General features: G+C 35.0%; 2 protein-coding genes and 1 long non-coding RNA gene across 4 annotated transcripts in view; 1 reads left to right on the plus strand and 2 right to left on the minus strand.

The window, feature by feature from the left end:
- The window catches only part of LOC145944505 (uncharacterized), a 161,268-nt gene that overhangs the window by 14,281 nt on the left and 126,094 nt on the right, over positions 1–20,893 (plus strand). The window lies entirely within an intron of this gene.
- Positions 330–4,177, minus strand: LOC145944504 (pfs47 receptor). Its single transcript, XM_083052857.1, has 4 exons — positions 4,079–4,177; positions 2,376–2,575; positions 1,486–1,629; positions 330–1,231 (listed from the first exon to the last, which is right to left on the minus strand). The coding sequence occupies exons 1-4, from the start codon at positions 4,083–4,085 to the stop codon at positions 1,145–1,147; spliced, it is 438 nt and encodes a 145-aa protein (XP_082908983.1). The 5' UTR covers positions 4,086–4,177; the 3' UTR covers positions 330–1,144.
- Positions 7,126–20,893, minus strand: part of Px (MAP7 domain-containing protein plexus) — an 86,610-nt gene continuing 72,842 nt past the window's right edge. For both annotated transcript variants that reach the window (XM_083052852.1, XM_083052853.1), the window contains exons 9-16: positions 17,280–17,530; positions 15,344–15,591; positions 15,013–15,171; positions 14,732–14,877; positions 9,135–11,684; positions 8,856–9,062; positions 8,044–8,427; positions 7,126–7,970 (exon numbers count right to left, since the gene is read on the minus strand). In XM_083052852.1, the coding sequence (XP_082908978.1) occupies positions 7,771–7,970; positions 8,044–8,427; positions 8,856–9,062; positions 9,135–11,684; positions 14,732–14,877; positions 15,013–15,171; positions 15,344–15,591; positions 17,280–17,530 (4,145 nt within the window). In that variant the 3' untranslated portion in view covers positions 7,126–7,770. The remainder of the gene's footprint in view (positions 7,971–8,043; positions 8,428–8,855; positions 9,063–9,134; positions 11,685–14,731; positions 14,878–15,012; positions 15,172–15,343; positions 15,592–17,279; positions 17,531–20,893) is intronic.

Consider the following 20,893-nt stretch of genomic DNA (forward strand, 5'->3'; position numbering starts at 1 on the left):
AGCGATGCTTATAAAATATTCGATGCAGAGCTGTCACTGGCACCTCTGTCTTGATATCCGACCGACGAGAGTGCATCGGTGGTCGTCATCATCCAAGAGCCATCCTCTTCGATCATCATGGCAGTGTTTGCTGAGAGAGATATGCAATTTTTTTTCGCGGTGATGAGTCGATTTTTTACTACAGTCGTCAAAAAGCTAGAATATTATAATATATTGTGTAATAAGCTATTACGTTTAGTAGCTTATTACATTGTGAATATTTATGTTAGTTGCTTATTACACTGTGTAATAAGCTACTAACATAAATATTCGATTTCGTTGCATTCTCGCTCCGCTGAACCGCTACTCGATAATCGTGGATTTTCAATAAGCCATGATAAAATTCCAACCGCGTGAAGCCATTTAATGATTTTAATTCCACGTTTAGCGCATAAAGTCACTTTCAATATTTTTTTTCAGCTATCGAATTAAGTGAACAGAAACGATTTCTCCTATATGCATTTTCCGACACAATGCTTTTAGTAATCATTTACGTTTTATTTATTTCTATAAACTGTTCGCCTTGTGATGATTCTCTCTTTTGTTCGGTTATTTATCGATAACAATTTGATTAAAATGTTCCTTTTAATAATGCATTGTTATACATTTCATAACAAATATAAACGAAAGTGAAATAATAGGAGTAATTCTTATTGTTACAATTACAATATAATAATATTGTAAATTACTGTATTTTACTTTACATTACAATATATATATTTTTAGAGAAATTAAAGATTACTTGTATCTCCATAAACTTAATTTTTATAACTATAACAAATAATCGATTAATAGAGTGAATTATGCAAATATTTTTAAGGAATGAATACAAAATCTAAATTGTTTAATTGATCTCGATATTTAATTGCTGTTTTTTTTGTTTTTTTTTAAACAATATTTGAAATAATTATTTGAAACTATTTATAGTCGTCTTATTTATAATTATCTTTTTAATTTTTTACAAATGTTTAAAGAAATACGCTGTTTATTCGCATAATAATTTCTTATGCAGGTCCTCGTGATCCAGCAATATGTTTGGAGATGTTGCTGCTTGACTCTTAATTTGACCGTATATAAAATGTATATTATAATCGAGCATCTTTAATTAGTGCATGACGAGTACTTCGTAATCTTTGAACGACAACTCTTCGCCATCGAATGGAATGTATAGGCATCCGTGACTTTGTTGTATCTGAAAAAATTATTTTAAAAGATTCAGATTATATTTTTTTTACACACATATGCATATAAGTAAACGGAGCCAGAGCGGAATTATAATAAACTTCACGTATTAAAGACACAGAATACAAATTAACAGATGAAAAGATATGTGTCTCGTTAAAAAATAATATTCTATATTTTAAATATTCTTATCGCATATATATATATATATATGCAAACAATTGTTTTGAATCTTAAGAACAAACCATTGCCGAAAAAACTGACCTTGCCAATCGTTTGAGATCCGTTATGGAGGACACGGCCAACGTATAGAGGTTCCCCGTCCGCTGTTTGACCAGCGATTACCGCATCCGCTGGTACTCCACCATTACTAGAGAATTCCCATGCAAATTCGCCTTGGCAAAGGATCTGATACATATTCATCGAAAAAAATTAAAAATTAATAAATAACAATAATATGTTATATTTTTATTTAACATATTATATATATATATATATATATATAATTAATTATATCAGCGTTTGTCCATTATTATTTGATTGGAGAAGATTATCAGATGAGACAAAAAATATTTTTATAATAATAATCTCTCATACACAATTCGCATCGCTTACCGCGAATCATATCTTGTGGTCGCGGTTTTCGATCTTCGCAAGAAAACTGATATCTCAAGATTATCTTGAACTTAATACAGCCGATTAATCTTAGCAAATTTTGTACTTTGACTACTTTTATATAGCATGTTACATAACTTGCAGAAATAATCCATAGTTACTTTTATTTGTATTAGTACAGAATCAAAGAAAATTACTGTGTTTTGACATTATATTATCCTAATTAATTAGACTTGGCATTTATCATGCGAAATGATGATAATATTGTCAATTTGACAAATAAAACCAATAATATGGATTCCTATCTCTTCTTTAAAGATATACAGGCAAACACTTATGTTAATTTTGTCATTATGAGTAAAAATAATTTAAAAGATAAATAATTTTGCAATATCAAGAAATAATATCATTAAAATTATATCGAATTTGTTAATTTTAATTACTCTCGCAAGATAACAGAGTTATGTCGAATTTTGCTCGATGCAAAAGCAAATTGAATCGAGTCTTTCATGATTTAAATAAATTCGCTTTTTACTCACTTCGAAATGATCTTTAGGATGTTCCTCGCCGTTATGACAAATATAAGCGACATTTTTATCAGGAATTACTTTCGCTGGCAACATGTCACCATTGTGGAAGGCTCTGCCAACGTAAATCGTGCTTCCGTCAGAATCGCGGCCGCCGACGACCGCATTTTCTGGCAGCGATTGATTGCCGGCACGGTTTATCCACCTGTAGGCTGTAATAAAATGCGAAACTATCAATGACACTGATATGCCAAGTAAATTAACTCGGATGGATCGACTAGGCTTCAGTCTTTTAATCTTATCTCGTTAGACTGTTTAAATGAAAAATTTCGGTTTAGGGCTTATTCGATTTAGAGCTTCGATAGAGCGAGATATTTTATTTGATATAAAATTCATTAGGATTAAAGTAAAGAAGAAAGAAGAAAATCTAATATCCAATATATTATTCTTCGTTACGTAAACTTACAATTGAAGATTAATATTTGAATGCATAATATGTTTTAATAAAAGTAAGACCTAATAATATTTTATCACACAAATTATTTTTATAACAATTATCTGAGAAACTTATCATTACAAATGTGCTATTGTAATTACAATAGCACATTTGCAATAGTAATTTTCTTAGATAATTGTTACAAAAATATTTATGATAAAATATCGCTAGGTCTTACTTTTATTAAAACGTATTATATACAAATATTAATCTTCAATTTTACCATCTATTAAAGTTATAGTTTCTTAATTTTTTAATAATATGTTTCAAATTAAAAACAATATGTTTTAATTATTATAATAAGAATAGATTTTAATACAACTGTTTAATAAATTAGGATAAGTTTAATTCAATTTATAGATGAGAGAAAGAGGGAGAGGAAGAAAGAGAGAGGTACAAATCTTATTCTACATAATTTTACAAATATCTAAACAATTAACATATAATGAACATATGGATTACGTAATATTAAAATGCTTTGACACTGCGATATACACAGTTTCGTGCGTAATCGATAAAACTCTTCCAGAAGGTTCATGTATGATGGATGATTTCACACATATTATCTACATAATCTATATGACTCATACTTTTCGCACTAAAGTGACTGTTTTTTAGTGGTAGATTTTCTTGAATTTTTTTTAAGAAAAAGTCGATATCCAATAATAACTTTTTTTCTATAATATACAATACGACATAAATTATATATGTATAAGCACGCATATATATTTCTATAAAATATATATCATAGAATTATATAGTTTTAAATGTTGTGGAAAAATTTGAAATTCATTTCTACACATTTGAAATAGATTGTTAATTATAGTCAGAATTTTTATAAGCAGAATATATTTAGAATTTAATAATATCTAAATTTTTCGGAAATTATAAATTTAAAAAATAAAGATAGCAAACAAAATACTTAATTTTCTTAAATTAATTTTTATTCATATTTATATATATCGTAATAGAATTATAATTCGAATTTTATAATTTATGCTTCAAATTTTTTTAAATAATAAAATTAAACTGTGGAAAATGACGACATTTGATTAAATATTTATATAATAGTAGGTATTGATAATAAATTAATAAAACAGACTTGTGAAGCAAATAAGAGGATGAAAAAATTAATTATATAAAAAACAAAAAGTTTAATATTCTTAATTTATTTTTTATAACATGTTATTTTAGGAAAATTTCTTTTCTTTTTACTTACCTGGCATTATGGAAATCGATTCGGTACAGCTGAAACCTCAATACAAGATGATGCTTATCGTGTCTGTCGCGCTAAATTAAAGGCTCGTGTAATCTTATCGTTCACGTAATCTTATTTACCAAAATGATTCCCCCTCTTTCTCTCATCTTTCCCCTCCTTTCTTTGTGCTATAATATATATGACACTGTTTCTCTAGAATATCATCGTGATGATATATTTCTCATCCTCTTCTCATATATATTTTCTATCAGTGATGAGTTTGCATTATACAAAATATAAATTTTCAATAATTTTAAAATACATTGATTGATAAAACTATCATAATAGTTGCCATTACGTGTGTAATAAATCATGCAAATTGTTTATTTTATGCATGCACGCATAAAAAAAGTGTAAGTAACATATCCATATATATAAATGCTTTAATGAATTAGAATATTACAAAGCATACGCTAACACGTGCGCCATTAATTTTTTTACAACACCTATATTATTTAATAAACTGCAATTATATAAAAAAATTTTTTTTAAATAATTGTCTTCTCAAAATATGAAGAATTGGCATAAAATAAGACTATTAAATTAATTTACATAGTTTCTTGATCAAACTAAAATAAATTATATTATTTAAATAAATTTATATTTTTAAATAAACGTTAGATTTTATATGCGATGTTGGCTCAATCACCATCGAAATTAATTTTAATCGAAATGCAAGAAGACACAAAATATTCAGCCTTAATCTAAATTTAATTACTTTTGAAAGCAATTACGTCCAGTAGTAGAACAGGAATCGCAGGATCTCATGATATATATTAATCGTTTAATTAATAATTAATATATAATTTTAAAAATATGGTATATTCCATGTATATTATATTTTAATGCATATCATTGTTGAATTTCTATTCAAAACGTGATGCCGCTTTCAGACTTTATTTAAATAATACTTAAAAATATATATATATATAATATATATTTTTATATTATTATATATATAATCATTTATATAAAAATGTTATTATATATATTTTCGTTTATTTATCGTGAAAAAAAAATATATATATAAAATAAGATATATATTTTTAATATCTTATAAAGTATTTAAAAATCGTTTATTAAAGTTTTATAATTACATATAAAATATTATTTATATATAAAAGATTTTTGTTCATATTTTTCAAAAAGTTTATATTCAAAAAACTTTACGGTAATTAAACAATCTCTGTTAATCTATATTAAATATCTATTTAAAAACAAATAATCGGTTGCACGTAATTAGTTTTTAAAAATCAATTATTTTGAACATTTTGCTTTGTACAAAAATCAATTCGTAAAAGTATTGATTGATACTTACACTTAATTTATATTTGGCCTTTGCATTTGTAACAAGTAGTCAAGAAGAATGGATAGAATTGAGAAAAGGGATAAAAACAAAGAGAATGAAGATCATTAAATAACCAATCGACTCGATTACTCAATGAGCGATTAGCAAAGCTATCGATTGTAAATAATTAACAATATTAATTAATTAATCAACCCTGTTTTTGCGTAAACTCAAAAGTTTTAACTTTCGCAAATTTAATAAAATGTCAAAAGAATATAATCAACAGATTGCATATATGCGTAATAGCGGAAATAAAAGTTTAACGATATTTCCGAAAATATCTTTAATTAAAAATGTTTTACATATAATTTTAAATCTATAATGCGTCAATTTAATACACGTTAAATTTGCAATAATCATTAAATATTATTTGACAGAAATATATTGTTAAAGATAAATAAATATCGTGATTAAAAAAAGTTTTCATATCTGTATAAATGTTTCACGAGATATGAAAATAAAGAAAACGATAGCTTCAAATACAATAATATAAAATTTTTAATAGATATAGAGTTTATTTATTGTTAAAGATTGGATTTTTTAGGTACTTGAATGATGGAGAATATAGAAAAAACACTCCATAAATTCATGTTTTCAACAATTTACTCCTAGGCTCCTGTTCTGGCTTGTTGACTGAGACCGGCGCGGTCTCCCTTTGTTATATAATACATAAAAATAATGGTATGTACAAATGTAAGGAGAAATGTTAGGCACTCAATGAACAAAACGGCGGAATTATAAATGATAGTCTTATCGCGCACAACATGCGAGCGAATGGTATTTCTAGTATTTCTACTTGTATCGACATAATGCACTCAGAGAGCAGAGAACGATGATAAGTTTTAAGATTACACTGCGTGAAAAATAGAGCGCAGCTATGTGACATGGACGCAGCGCAAACAGAAAAATCAATACATAATACAATCGATTTTCTTATTTTCAAATTTTATTCGCCACTCAACTTTTGTCGAGTTCAAGATCCAACTGTTTTGATGAAATGACTGGTGTTGGAATGTTGATGATCGGATAATAAACATTTTCTGGAATGTGCTCCGCGCAAAGTCTCACGAGATTTCCCCTTTTTTTCTTTAAAAATTAAGTCACATTATACCTAAGTACCGCAGTGTCGTTACATGTTATTAACGCTCCATCCCATATTTTCACTGGCCTTCGTGCTCATTACGATAAATGGTATGAATATTCGAAAGGAAGGATTGCTTGCTACTCTGATTTTACGCGTATCAATGTGCAGTTTTTCTCGTATAGTCTAAACATGTCTGTAGACTAGAGTTCTCGTGTCGTTGATATTGATTTAAAATTAAAACAAAACTCGCATAAAATATATTCTACCCTTTGAAATTTTCCCTTCTCTTTTTCCAGAAATTCACGATGCTCGCAACCTTCCAATTATACACCGATTACAATCTGATTTCTATCGATTAAATTCGTTTCACCATAAGCACTATTATATTAAACGTAAAAAATAAGGACATAGTCATTATTGGATGCGAGCGATTTCTTGACACTCTGCCAGTCCGATATAATCGATGTCATTTTTCGATCTTTCGTCATTCGTCGATCTTATATATAATGTAATCTTCTCTTCTTATCATTATTTAACTTTATCAATCGGTCGACATATAAATTGCATGATATATCATTGTATTTTTTTTTTTTTTTCAAGTACTCGACGTAAAAGTCCACATTACGCTGAATAAAATAAGTTATACATCATTTGTCTATTTCTTCTCCATTAAAATATTATGATACACACAAATTACAATTATTTATGCTCGGAGTATAAGAGCCGTTAGTTGTGTGAAACTAGAAAGCCTTTGTCGTTTTATTTGCAGTCGTAAAAACTGTCTTTCCACGCGGATGGGATACAATTTAATTTGTACAATTAACTTTTTATACATATCCTCGTACGATTGATATGACTTTATATTTATGATCAAAGATCGGCGCGCTCGCCAAGGTTTGACGGTGTGCGCAAAAATAATATTTATCAATTAGTGCAGTAACGTTCTTAACCGAATGCAATCGTTGGTTCCTGTGAACCAGCCAAAGCTTTCCGCTTTCCCGATACGATCAATCGCCGATGATACTAAAAGGATACTATATAATAAAATAATTCGCAAAATAATATGAATAATTACGCTGTACATTTGGTCACTCAAGAGTTTTTCCTTAACCATTACTTATCTACGTGTTACGTTTAGTAGTGCGTATTACGCGCTAACGGCCCTTAACCCGCTGATAATATCACAGATGAATGAGTTTCCGTGTTGTGCGTTACGTAACGCTATCTAAGATTCCTAACAAGTGCGTTGATCCTCTCGATTTTGTCACTGAGCATTCGCCTCTCGGAATCAAGAGCTGTTCTGGCGGACAGGAGTTCATACATTTTCTGTTCTAATTGAACAGCTTCGGAATGCAAACTGTTGTACTGTACTATCAGTTTTGATGTTTCACTTGTCAGAATTTTTCTCTCCAGTGCCTTTTCTGAAAATATATACAAAAAAAAATTATTACGTTATATCACATGAATGTCGCACGTGTGTAATAAAAAATTTACCTTTTAGATACTCCCTATAAGCAAACATAATATCCTCGATTCCAGTCCACCTCGGTTTCTCTTTCCTTTCACCTATTTCGTCAGTACTCTCGCTAATGTCTATAGTTTTACAATGTTGTTTTACGCCATTCTCACCAGGCATAGGTAAAGTAGGATAATACATCGGAACTATATTCGGAACCAAGGGTGGTAAAGGTGGTGGACGTTCCGAGATTGGTTTTACTTTAATTCTGTCCAGAAGACGCATTTTTTGAGGTGGTTTTGGTAAAGCTGGAGGATTCTTAGAGTAAACTTTGGCGATTCTTTCACAGTAGGCAGTAACGGAGTTTGCGCTTTTCCGTTTTTTGCGATCTGCTAAAACGTACTGCCATGTCACTTCTGCCTCTGAAATTGCAAATTGCAATTGATTGATAATTGTCTTATTACATGATTATTTATATATATATATAAAATATGTAAATTTCATTATTACACTGAAAAAATAAATTTGTTAATTTGACTAAATCGTTCAACTAAATATTATTTTGTTAATTGAACATATAGATATGTTTAAATTAAATATTAAATCTAACAAAACGAATATTTGACTTAAATACTAATATATGTTCAATTAACAAAATAGTAATTTAGTTGAACGGTTTAGTCAAATTAACAAATTTTTTTTTAGTGTATATAGAATTCTGCATATTACAATCGATTTTATGACAGAGATAAAAATGTTATTACATTTTATACCTAACACATAATTTCAAAGTTACAATATTATAAAGCTAGAAAATTATCAAAGTTTAGTTAATGATATATGTATTTACCGTCTCTTTTATTCGGAGGCATAATATCGAGGCCTATAGTCCTGAGAAAGCCAACTTTCGGCTCGAAGTCTGAAGTGTGAAGTAAAACATCTGGATGCTCACATGGAATCGGTAAAACGGACTCTATTACAGGCTCTACTTCCAGAGGTAGGTCTGGTGGATCGGGATTCAATCTGTACCTTTTCTCAACTTTACACAATTCTATATCTGCAAGAAATTAATGATTTCAATTTATTGAATCAAAATGTAAAAGGCATTAGCATTCTATTATCCTCTTACCGTTCCTAATAGTCAGTGTAGTCAATCCAAACATGGCTAGGAAAGTCAACTTATTTTCCGAATATTGTAGTTTAGCCGGCGGACCTTTCGTGATCCAAAGATCCACGTCTTTGGTTTCCTCCTCGCCCTCCGAGTCGGAGCTACATGTTACGCTCGTGTTCTTTTCCCTCCTCCGCTTACGCCTCTTCTCGGCCAGATCAAGAGATGACGTCAGTTTCTTCTGCATTTCAGGCACCAGGAAGGACTTTTCGCTGCTGGCGATTACATCCTGCTTGGCCACTAAAGCCTTGCTGAGGTCAGGTACGTTCAGCACCGCTGGTTCACACTTCACGGAAATCTCAGTTAAATTATTGCACTTGTCGGTAAAGCAAAACGCGGTCGTTTTCAGTTCGTTGTTGCTTGTCGAGAAATTCAGAAGCTTCTCCTGATATTTCGGGATTTGCAGGAGCACATTGGAGACGTTCTGACAAGTGCGCAACACTTCCTCAGACTTGATGCTCTGCATCAGCTGCGTCGTATCCATAGGCTTTTGTGCAATGTCATTTATACTAAACTTAAAGCTCGATTGAAACGGTAATGTGGACAAGACATTGTTTTGATCGCATTGCGTCTTATTACAATTATTAATTTCATTTTTGCACTCCTTTTCGCCGACAGAGTAGTTGACCGGATGAAAGGGCGGCGAGCCCTTTTCTTGCTGCTCGAAAGGCAGATGCGAGATCAAGGTTTTCTCCTGGAGCGAATTTGTCGCGACGTGATTCTGATTCGACGACTGCGGTTGCCTGATCGGACTTTCGCTCACACTTTTCTCATCTGCGTTCAATTTGTTGTCCTTCGCTGCGACATCCGAGTTAATTTTATGATTCGCGATTTTACTACTGTTAGTGACTTGATTATTAACGCTGAAAGTGCTATTGCTCGTTGCTTTTTCATTGGAAACGCAGTTGTTGGTAATACTGTCGTTTCGTTGATTTGCCGTCATCGTCTGATGAGACTCGCTGACATTGAGATGCGCGTTCTGCTGTTTTGTGCCATTCGAATTAGTCACGACACTCGTGCCGCTGCTGCCGTGATTGTTGTTGCTAGTATTTACCATTGATACATTAAGCTTGGACTGAGAGTGATGTTGTTGATGTGGCGACGAAGACGATGATGACGACGACGAGAAGTGCGGCGATTTATAGAGACTTGGCACATGCGAGACGGATATATGCGGATGATGATACTGTTGTTGCGGTGGTGGATACGGGATCGGTTGATGGGAAAACGCTTGCTGACTGTTCATAGACTTGCTGTCCATTGCTGAGGAATTATTCTCCTGTATTACTTGATTACCCACAACTTGAGAAGTAATCGACGTCATCGATGAAGACTTCAAGGACGACTCGTGATGACCGATCTGATTGACTATACTATGATTGTGACTATTCATTATGGGTGGCCTCTGCTGCGTTTTCGTCGAGGAGGAGCGAAACGAATCCTCGAAGGGTCTGACAAAAGCTGGCTGCGAGGTTGTTGTGGTATTCATTGTCGTAGTAGTTGTGACTGCCGTCGTAGGCATCGTCGTAGGCAATGTCCCCGCCGTTGTCGTAGCCGTTGACAATGATTCCTTGCTTCTCGGCACAGCATGGACGCCATGGGATAGCGATGGGGACTTGCGGCCTATATGATTCAACGAGTTTAACGAAGAATTTGGCGGCGTCGGGGCGACGTGTGTCGTCATCGCGTTAGACAGAGAACTCGTAATCGTACTGCTCGTACTATTCGCACGTTGTTGATGTTGTTGCGATGAAAGTTGTTGTTGTTGTTGTTGTTGATGCTGTTGCTGTTGTTGATGATAAATGGAACTGGTGACTGTAGTAGTCGCGCTGCTCATTATCGTGGCTGCGTGTTGACTAGAATGAATGGTACTCGACGGCACGGGGGGTAAGTGGAGAGAGGGAATGGAAATAATAGGCGTAAGAGATATGCCTAGAGATAGCGGCGGTGGTCCTATCACACCCGGCGTCAAAGACGGGATGGAGGACATCGGCGGTGGACCGATCGGCGCCGAGCTTATAGCTGTCGGAGGTGGCGGGGGTCCGAGGTTCAGAGTGGGTAAAGTGGAACCCAAAGGGGGTGGAATAGGGGGCGCAGAGCTGGCGGAACATATGGAAGTGGAACCCAAGGACGGTCCAATGGGCGCAGCTGGACTTGGGAAGGATGGTAGGCGAGAATGATAGATGGTGGCTGCTGCTGCTGCTGCTGCCGCCGCTGGATCGGAAGGCGCTGGCGGTGGCGGTACAACTGGCGGAGGGGCGGATTGTTGTTCCTCTTTTCGAGATTGGTGATGATTGCTGCCGATGACGACGGCGGATCCGTTGCTATTGGCGTTGCTGGTGTTACTAGTGTTATTGCCGCCGCTGTTACCAGTGCTGTTGTTAGCGTTGCTTCCGCTGCTGCTATTGTTACCACCACCACCACCGCCGCTATTACCGCTCTGTCGTTCTCTACTGTCGCGTTCTCGGTCCCGCTCGCTATGCATCTGAGCCGTTATGGTCGGCTTCCTAGCTGGAACAAATCCCGAACACAGTGCTTGGTGATCTTCCACTCTACAGTAAAAAAAATCTTGGCCATGGCGATATGTTGTAACTTTCTTTTTTGTTATTTTAAACGTATTCTATACGTGTACAAGATTTATTTTCACTTATAAAAATACAATCTTGGACTTTTCAAGAAAGATATAAGAATTATTTCTTAAATAAAGAAAATGTAACATATTGCTATAGCCAGTTTTTAAAATTTTTTATAATTACATCACATTTCTTTGATATTTCTAATACATATCAAAATGTAAAAGATAATTGCATTTATCACTACATTTAGATGTCCCGTCAAATTTTGAGACAAGTTCGCGCGCGAGGAGAAGAGTTAAGAAAATGTTTATAATTATTTCATGGTCTCAATAATATGAATTTCATAACGTACAATTTACGTTACACGCTAATTAATTTATATTGGCTTTCGATAACATCTTCAATTAATTGCCGCAATAAATTTATTGTGGATTATTACGCATTAATAAATTAGAACAACTTACGCAATTAACATACACACGTACGTAATAATGATATATAATATAACAAAATTTTACGAATTTATTTCCGTATTAGTCGTCCATCTATTCCAACTTACCTTGCCTTCGTTTAATTATTCCAGTTCCCTATAAGAAGATACTTAATATATTCGCTTAGAAGTATTGGGGATGATTACTGTTATATATTTTCAATAAAGCTAAACAAAAAAAGTAAAATAAAATGGAGAAAACCAATTATCTCTCTAAACTAACGGGGTAATATCGCTATCACCGTTGCTCTTCTAGTGTTAAGAGTAGCAAGCGCGTATTTTTTGTCACAATAATAATAATTGCAATAAAATGGATATTCAAATAATCGGACTATGAATTACCGAATCTTCCCCAAAACTGTTTCAGAAAATGATTCGAGGGTCAAGAGAATTTCAAGTCCATTAGAATTTCAATCACATTTCTTGCAAGTTTTATTTTCATTTATAGTCCAAATATACATGTTTACATAATAAATTATATAAAAATGGTATAATTTTGATAAAAGAACATGTATAATAAAGTTTATATACACATCGCTTGAATCAGTCAGAGTATGAGGAGCAACATGTTTACTATACAATTAAGGGAAACTATGTTGACATTAATTGGTTAATTGCAAAATTTCTAAAACAGTTGCGGGAACTAACGCAAGAGTGCATTGCGCCTGATGAAAAAAAAAAAAAACATTCAATACTTAAATCATTACAGTCCATTAAATTGCAGATTTACGTATGAACACCTACCTAAAAGTCCACGTCTTGAAATTATATAAACATTCAAACGCGTATAATGTATATCCATCGTATCAAAAACATATTTTGTAATAATTTAACAATTCTAGTAAATAAAAACTGTGTAATTTGTAACACCTAATAGACACTAATAGATTAAAATGAACTCTTCGAATCATAGAATGTTAATGCACATATATTGATATTTCACTTATATCTTAACAATAACAGAATATATAAAGAAAAAAAATAACTTGCTGTCGAAAGAAAATTCAAAATAATGTCTGAAAAGAATTATTTATCGTATATAACAGTAGTCATCTCCATTCAATATACAAGATGTATTGTATAATTGGTTAGTCTCGTACCCTCTTAAAACATCCTGCATGTCATAATTTTTTTTTCTTTTTTTTTTTTTTTTTTTTTGTAAAACTCAACGAAAAGCTAGCCCTTTTCCTTTAAAGGCGTGCACTCTTATGTTTAAGTTTCGCTGTATTATCAACTACAAAAATCAATCAACTATATAACCAACCTGTCGTCGTACACTAAGAGAAAGTGTGTGTAGTTTCACATTTGAATACTACAGAAAACAATTTGAAATGTCTATGCGAAGAACGTCGTATACATAACAGGTAAAGGTCGACCGAAGGCCGACTTATTTGCCGATAGTGACATTAACAAAAGACGACAGCAGCAGACAAGTCTGACTTCGGTTCGATAATTAGATAAGAGAAAACAGCTAAATCGGGTCTCGGAAAAATTGGGTTGTAATTTGTTCATATCCTAGATCAAAACTAGAATGGGTAAATATCTTTTTGCCGCTAAGCCCACTTTTTGACAATTCGGTGAGTATCGAGCCGAAGAGCGATATTGTGTTAAAGATATATACCGAGCGAACGACAACAAACACTAAGCGAATGCGAAATTAAATTAAATTTATTTGAATTTTTTTTTTGTTGATGCACTGCCCTACGAGCGAACCGTTCATATAACGTTTCATTTTATTCGCAATTGTTCGCACACATTCTTCCAAAAATTCGCATTCGTTATTTAACGTTCAACATTCGCTGGCAGTGTATATTTTTATCCCATCTTTAGACCTGCTCGGGCATCAAATTGTGTGCTTATCTAAAAGATATCAACTACTTTCGTAAGAAACGAGTATAACTATATATGACTCTCGTTAAATCTAGATTAAAATTAGAAGCGTAGTATGTTGTTTGTTCTTTCTTTTCGAATTCTCTCTCACTGGGTCACAGTTATATTTCTACAACTTCTCCTCGCTCGCGCCGCCAGTTCGTCTATCTACTTTGAAGAACTTTGGCTCGCAGTACAGGTCGTTCAAACGTCGAATCAACGACGCAACCGCCGCTGAGAGTACAATCTCGCTTGGCGAATTCAGAGATCTCAGAGGGCTAAAATTACACGAAACAACATGCGCGGGGCAGTAACGCGTATGCAGATATCGTCGATTCAGCATAGCGGAGTTCTCGTCAACACCGTTTCATCAAGATGTTAGCTACGTAAACTTATAAACTGGGTATGGCCGAATGAGAAAAACTTGACAGTTCGCACGATGTATCACGACAACGCCGCCGCAAAAAAAGTTTCGCAGCGGAAAAGAAAAAGAAAGGAAGAAGGAAATGAAGAAAGAGCTTGCGCGCCTTCTTAACAAACGATCGCGCTTTGATCGACGCTTTCTTTCTTTTTTTTCTTTTTTTTTTAATGAAAGGCAGTGGGGGGTGGAGCGACTCGCTCACCTGCAGTATCGGCGGATGCAGGTGCAGGTGCGGGTACCGGGGCAGCGGGAGCAGAATTTCTCGCTGCTCTTCTCCTTTCCTCCTCCTCTCGCAACGCAACCTGCTCCCGTGCTTGTCGCAGCCTATGTTCCTCCTCCAGTTTCAGTCTGAAAAATGAGAGAATCGTATCGCGATATTAATGAAGAAAATCGACATTTCTCACTGCTCGTTGATTCTCTCTCCCTTTCTCTCCCTTTCTCTCTCTTTCTCTCTCTCTCTCTCTTTCTGAATTTTTTACTTACCGTTCATGCATCACGGGAGACATAAGGCCCAGCGAAGCGGGCGGCGGAGGAAGCATGTCTGGACTGTATCTTAATCCATATAGAGGATACGACGGCAGTCCAGGAAACAACGGCGGTCTTATCATTCCACACCGTTCCAGGTATATCTGTTCCTCTAATCTGAAATTAAAAAGAACACAAAATCTGTTAAACTTTATAATTAACTCTTCGATAAATGCAAAGAAAAAATATTTCTAGAAATTAGTAATAAAAAAAAAAAAAAAACATTTCGTAAATTGTCTGCTCTTCTCTCTTGAAAATGTCAAAATCGAAGTAAGGCCATATTGCTTACCTATAAGCGTGCTGCAGATGCGGCGGTGGATAGAGACTGGGATGATAGGCGCTATAGGTCGCGGGATCCAAGGTAAATGCCGGTGGATGGGCTGGATGATGCTCGGGCCGATACGGCTGAAAACCAGAACGGGCCAGTAATTCGGAAGCCGCGGCAGTTACACTGTGCTTGCTGGTTTCAACAGGTCTGGCAGTTGTCGTGTACAAGGAGGGAATCTCCTCGGGTCTTCGTTCGTGCGTCGATCGCTCCTGTAAAAGCAAATTTAACGATACTTTTCAGTTAATGCAAGTAAACTAGTGATAGATAACAGGATGCATTTCTCTTATCCCAATAATTGAGCAATTTAATAAATAAAATATACGTTTAATTATAGTGTCTTTTTCTCGCAATTATCATTTTAAAGATGTCAAATTATATATGCTTCGCGTATCATCGAGTTATAGTTGAGTTAAAAAAAATTACATTTATGCATAAATACAGATTCGTGAAGAAAAAACATTCGTAATCTAAAGTAGGACAGGTCTCTTAGAGTTAATGTTTTCAAGACGATTTCCTGAAAGGCGCGGAGCAATGCAAATGGCCTGAAATTTTCTTCAACTTATAGTATCTTCCGCCACTTAGACGTTACGAGTGATTTCGTAGTTTATTGTCGGGCGTTGTAACGCATTCGTGCACTGAACCGGCAATGAGTTGCCGCTCGGATGACTATGCCGTAAAAATTGGTAGGAAGAACGTGCGTACACCAAGATGAGGAGGCAAAAAATTCATCATTGCGGATAAAAAACATTAACCGTGTAAAAAGATCAATCTGACAGATTTCTTAAGATTTTCAAATTAAATCAGATAACGTTGTCATACGATTACTTTTATGGTTTTACACAATGTTTTTCCGTTATAATGACAAAAAATATATATATATATATATATTTCTGCCGATAATTTGAAAAAAATTTTTATTTAGCGCATATTTTTAGATTGTAACAACATCAATTAATACTTAACGCTTTTCTGTTGTCAATAAAACTAGAAATATATCGTTCAATTGGGATACTTAATTCAGATTGTCAATAAAAATTTCAGATTTATTGCTAGAAAAGTCTCGCATTTGCAATGCAATAGCGTCGACGATATAGTCGAATAAGGAAAAAGGTCTTTGATCTCTCCGATTATCAGGATTGAGCTACCTTATTCGCTTTCCGCCAGAGTAAGCACCTTTTTCATTTCGTTACCGAGATTGGCTGTATTTTCGATCTACCTTTGAGCCTTTGACATTCCGCAATCTTGCGAAGCTGTTTGATTCGCATGCCTCCCAAAACATTCTCTTTTCTTTCCGCGCCGTTTGGCATCAGTAACTTTATCCCGCCTCGGCACTTTAGCTTTTGACGATGACACGTTAATTCTCAGCAATTATTCTTTAAAATCGTGCGAACTCGAAACGGATCGCATAATATCATATACAAGATGTCTTACAACTCGCACGCTTTCTCTCGCTTTCCTTTTCGTCGTAAAGCATGTAAAAATCTCACATATGTATTGCAAATTGTAATATCGTTTATTATAAAATAAATCATATTTTTTTTTATTAGCAGCAATAAATTGAAAAAATTCCGAAAGGCGTAAATATATGCACCCTCTTCTCTTTCTCGCCTGCACTCTTCTGCATTTATTTACATTCTTCATCGACCCAACCGTATAAAAAAAAAAAAAAAAAAATGTTCATGTTATTCACGTCGCAAGAAAGACGGAAACGACCGATGTCAACGATTTTTCTCAACCACGTTCACTATGTACCTAAGCACTCGCTTATTATTCCGATCATGGGACCTGAGATGGAGGGTGCCATTGTTCGCGTTTCGAAGCGGATGCACTTCTGCGCCGAAAACGAAAGAGGCCGAGACAAGAATAAAGTAGACATGTGACCGCTGCAATTACTCACCTTAGCGGGAGAAGGACCTCTGACCAAAGGCGGCGGCGCCCGGTTCTTCGGACTGGCACGGGGTTCCTCTTCCTGAGGTGCAGGGCCCGCCTGCTTGGCCAGGTTCCTCAAGGCGGCAGCGAAACTCCTGCTATTCTGCTGCCCGCCCGGTCCAGGTCCCGGGGTGTGACCCTGAGGTAGTACACCGGAACTAGGTCGGTGGGACTTGCCAATCGAGGTTGGCTGAGCTTTGGTGCTGGCAGGCTGCAGACCTGAAAAAGAGAGCGGAAGAGGTCAGCGTCCGTGTGAAATTATTCACTCGCGCATAATTCAACTTAAAATGTACGGATGTATGTTCTCTTGGCCTTGATTGTCCGATAAGTCGATTGCTTTTGACATATATACATCGTGTCGCGAATTGGACATGATTTCATTAAAATGCCACGACTTGTCACGTCTCTCAAATGATTATATGGTTAGTGAAGATTTAAAAAAATACTTATCCTGAATGAAAATTCAATTAACTCGGATGTCATTTACATAGATTCTATATATATATATATAAAATAAAATATATAATGTCGTCACTCACTGAGGCTTTCATATGTATCTCAGTTCGCGATAACAAACTTTTGATAACATGTACGTTTCATACGTTCGTCTTGAAAGAGGCGTTATCGAGCGAAGATTAACGAGCGAGCCTGTCGTCTCTACACACGTGCATTCTCTTTCTCGTGCTCGGTAACGAGCGTGCCTCATAATTCCTCGCAGGGTCGGAGGTCGTGCTCGTGTTGACGTGACCCGCCGGGGAGGTCGGCCGAGCATGATCGACTTCGTGGGAGATTAATTGCGAGGCGGGCGGCGAAAGGTAGACAAGAAAGGGAGTAAGTATCAACGAGTGTGTATGGCACGCATAGGCAGTGATATATCAAACCATGGATATTCCCTCACTTATTGTGGGCTCATATATACATATAGTCAATCAATTTAAAATCTCGAATTAAATTTCCAAAAATCTAATAAATTATTCACTTTTGTTTGAATAACAACTTGGTACATCTATCACAGTTGCCAATTCCTCGTGATCTCGCTTACGAGAAAGTTGCATGACGAGATGTTAAAGCAGCAGTTAATGTGATGGTGTAAGAAGATGAAAAGGGGGAGGACGGAGAAGGAGAGAGAGAATATTTAATAATCAGAGATTAGCCAATTCGCTATTAACTTCATTTAGCCGAGATTGCCAGCCGTAATAAGGAGACTGTCATCAACAAAGTGCTCCATCGAACGATCGATACGATTTATTCTCTCGAATTTCTGACTTTACAGCGGAAGTGATGAGTGATAAAACGCGATGCGCGTTACGTCGCGGTAATGGCAACAATAATTAGGATTTACGGTGAAGAGCGAACCGGTAATAAAATATCGTCGACCGTTGCGCGCAAACCGGTATTCGTTAATTAGACAAACGATAATTAATTGCTGTTTACGCAACCGATAAGGCGAATCGGATAATCGACAAAGTAAAACTAACTTTAATTTCGACATCATTATAAATTGTGTGTTGAAGCTTCAACAAAAATATATACATGCCGCATAATAATAATTAAGCAAGGTAAAGAATTTTGTTTTTATTGCAAAGATACGCGGCAAGCAAAGAGACATTAAACTATAATTTAAGTTTTAACTTAATCAGTTAAACTTTAACTGGAGCTATAACTTAAAGTGCAATAAAAATTATTGTAAAGTGCAAATAAATCCTAAAGTATTAATATAAAAAATTTTTTTTAAATAGAGAGATGAGTGGAAGAAATCAAATTAAAAGAAAAAAAATTTAATTTTCTGGAGTGCTATAATAAGAATATTATACAATTAATTCCGCGTTATTTAATGCGCATTATTAATTACATTTTTCAATTAGCGGATGCAGAATTGCGGATGCTTAATTTGATCCGTACTTTTTATTATGTAAAAATATGCCACGTGCAACTTTGTGGTTTAATTAAACAGTGTTATAGGGCATCATTCTTGACACCAATGTGATGCATTTCAGAGTATATTGCATTTTCATGACATTGTTTTCTATGCTTCTAGCATGACATTGCGTTGCATATAAACAATACTGCATATAAAGTCACAATCTTGCGCTATGGCATCCGGTTGTTGTGCCATAAAGTTGAATAAGGTTGATAGGCTAATTAAAATCATCTGGACGCGACAATATAGTGATTTTACAATAATATTAATAGTTGTTATAAAATATCAAGATAAATTTTTTGGAAATAAAATAAATAGTTTATGTAGTTTAGAACCTTTTCGCTTTACGTACATTCAATTCATTTTCTATCTCTCTCTATTTCTCTCTTAAATAATTTTTCTGATTTCAGAACTAAATTTAAATTTGCTTTTGCATTTTGATAGCTCGTCAGATTTTTCAAACAAGCGCGATTCAATTACAAATCACTCATTTGACATTTGTTCTATGTAAGTTTTCTCTTTCTTTTCAATCGTTTTTTTTTCTAATAAAGTTTCCTTCAAAATCGATAAAACATACAATGTCGAACATTGAGAAGAGTATTATTGCATCTCAAGCATTTCGTCTCCCGAAGAAATTTCAGAAAGATTTTGCCAAATATCAAGGCCGCATTGTCTCGATTTAATCGATAAAAATTAAAGTGAAAATTAAATAATTAAATAATTAATTAAAACGAGAGAATAACAAAGAGATAATTCCGGATAACGAGCGAATAGTCTGTTCATTATTGAATTCTTCATCAGCCGAATGCAAATATCTTTGCGCTGTTACAAGCTCTCTCTCTTTTTCTCCAAGCTATCATTCCTCCCGACTCTCATCATTTTTGTATTTTTTTCTTCTGCAAAACCAGAATCAAACTTCTTTCCCGCTTCTATTGTTCATTCTTCGTCATTCGATTTCCACGTTGCGGTATCCGCTTGGGAAAAGTTAACGGGCAACAACTTTTCTGGTAAGTCTGACGACAACACGTGTCACGTTGGTCGTTAAATGCAAAGACAAAAAGACATCCGTCATCGATTTTTTTTCACTGAAAAGGTTCGCCCGCCTAGCAAGGAAATGACGCTCTCATTTTAACAGTGGAATATATCTCTCGCCATTCTCTCCTTTGTTCTCGCAGACTCTCGGTCGGTGTTTCTTCATTCGTGTAGCATCTCACCCGTCCTCTGATTTGAATAAACTACGAGATGTCGCGTCCAGAATCCGCTCGCGCACTTTGTCGCCGAAACTTGCGACCGCGAGTCTCTTCCTCCCCTCTCTCGCATACGATCAGGATTAACGTAGCTAGTTTACTTCTACCGTCTTTCTCACGATATTCCATCACGCTAATCATCCCTCCTCTCTCAGTTTGGATACGTCCTTGACGAAGAAGCGATCGCTCGATGACAGATATTCTCTTCGTCGAATCGAGGGACTTCTCGCCCGCTCGTTACCAACAAGGGTGCGAAAACGTGCCTGGTCACAGAGAAGCGGGGAGAAGGTGGCTGAAGAGAGAAGGGGAGAAGGTAAGGTGGCTGAAGAGAGAAGGGGAGAAGGTTACATGGAGAAGAGGGGAAAACGACATTTACTACCACCCGTTTTGCCACGAGTATCACTGCGGGTTGGG

Source organism: Prenolepis imparis, unplaced genomic scaffold (genome assembly GCF_030444845.1).
Source record: "Prenolepis imparis isolate NDT839.2.m4 unplaced genomic scaffold, iyPreImpa1.0 SCAF_13, whole genome shotgun sequence".
NCBI classification, from domain to species: domain Eukaryota; kingdom Metazoa; phylum Arthropoda; class Insecta; order Hymenoptera; family Formicidae; genus Prenolepis; species Prenolepis imparis.

Coding starts and splice junctions, on each gene's coding strand:
- LOC145944504 (XM_083052857.1), bottom strand. Junction 1,630..2,375: donor ATCCTAAAGATCATTTCGAA/GTGAGTAAAAAG, acceptor AATATGTATCAG/ATCCTTTGCCAAGGCGAATT. Junction 1,232..1,485: donor GATCTCAAACGATTGGCAAG/GTCAGTTTTTTC, acceptor TAATTTTTTCAG/ATACAACAAAGTCACGGATG.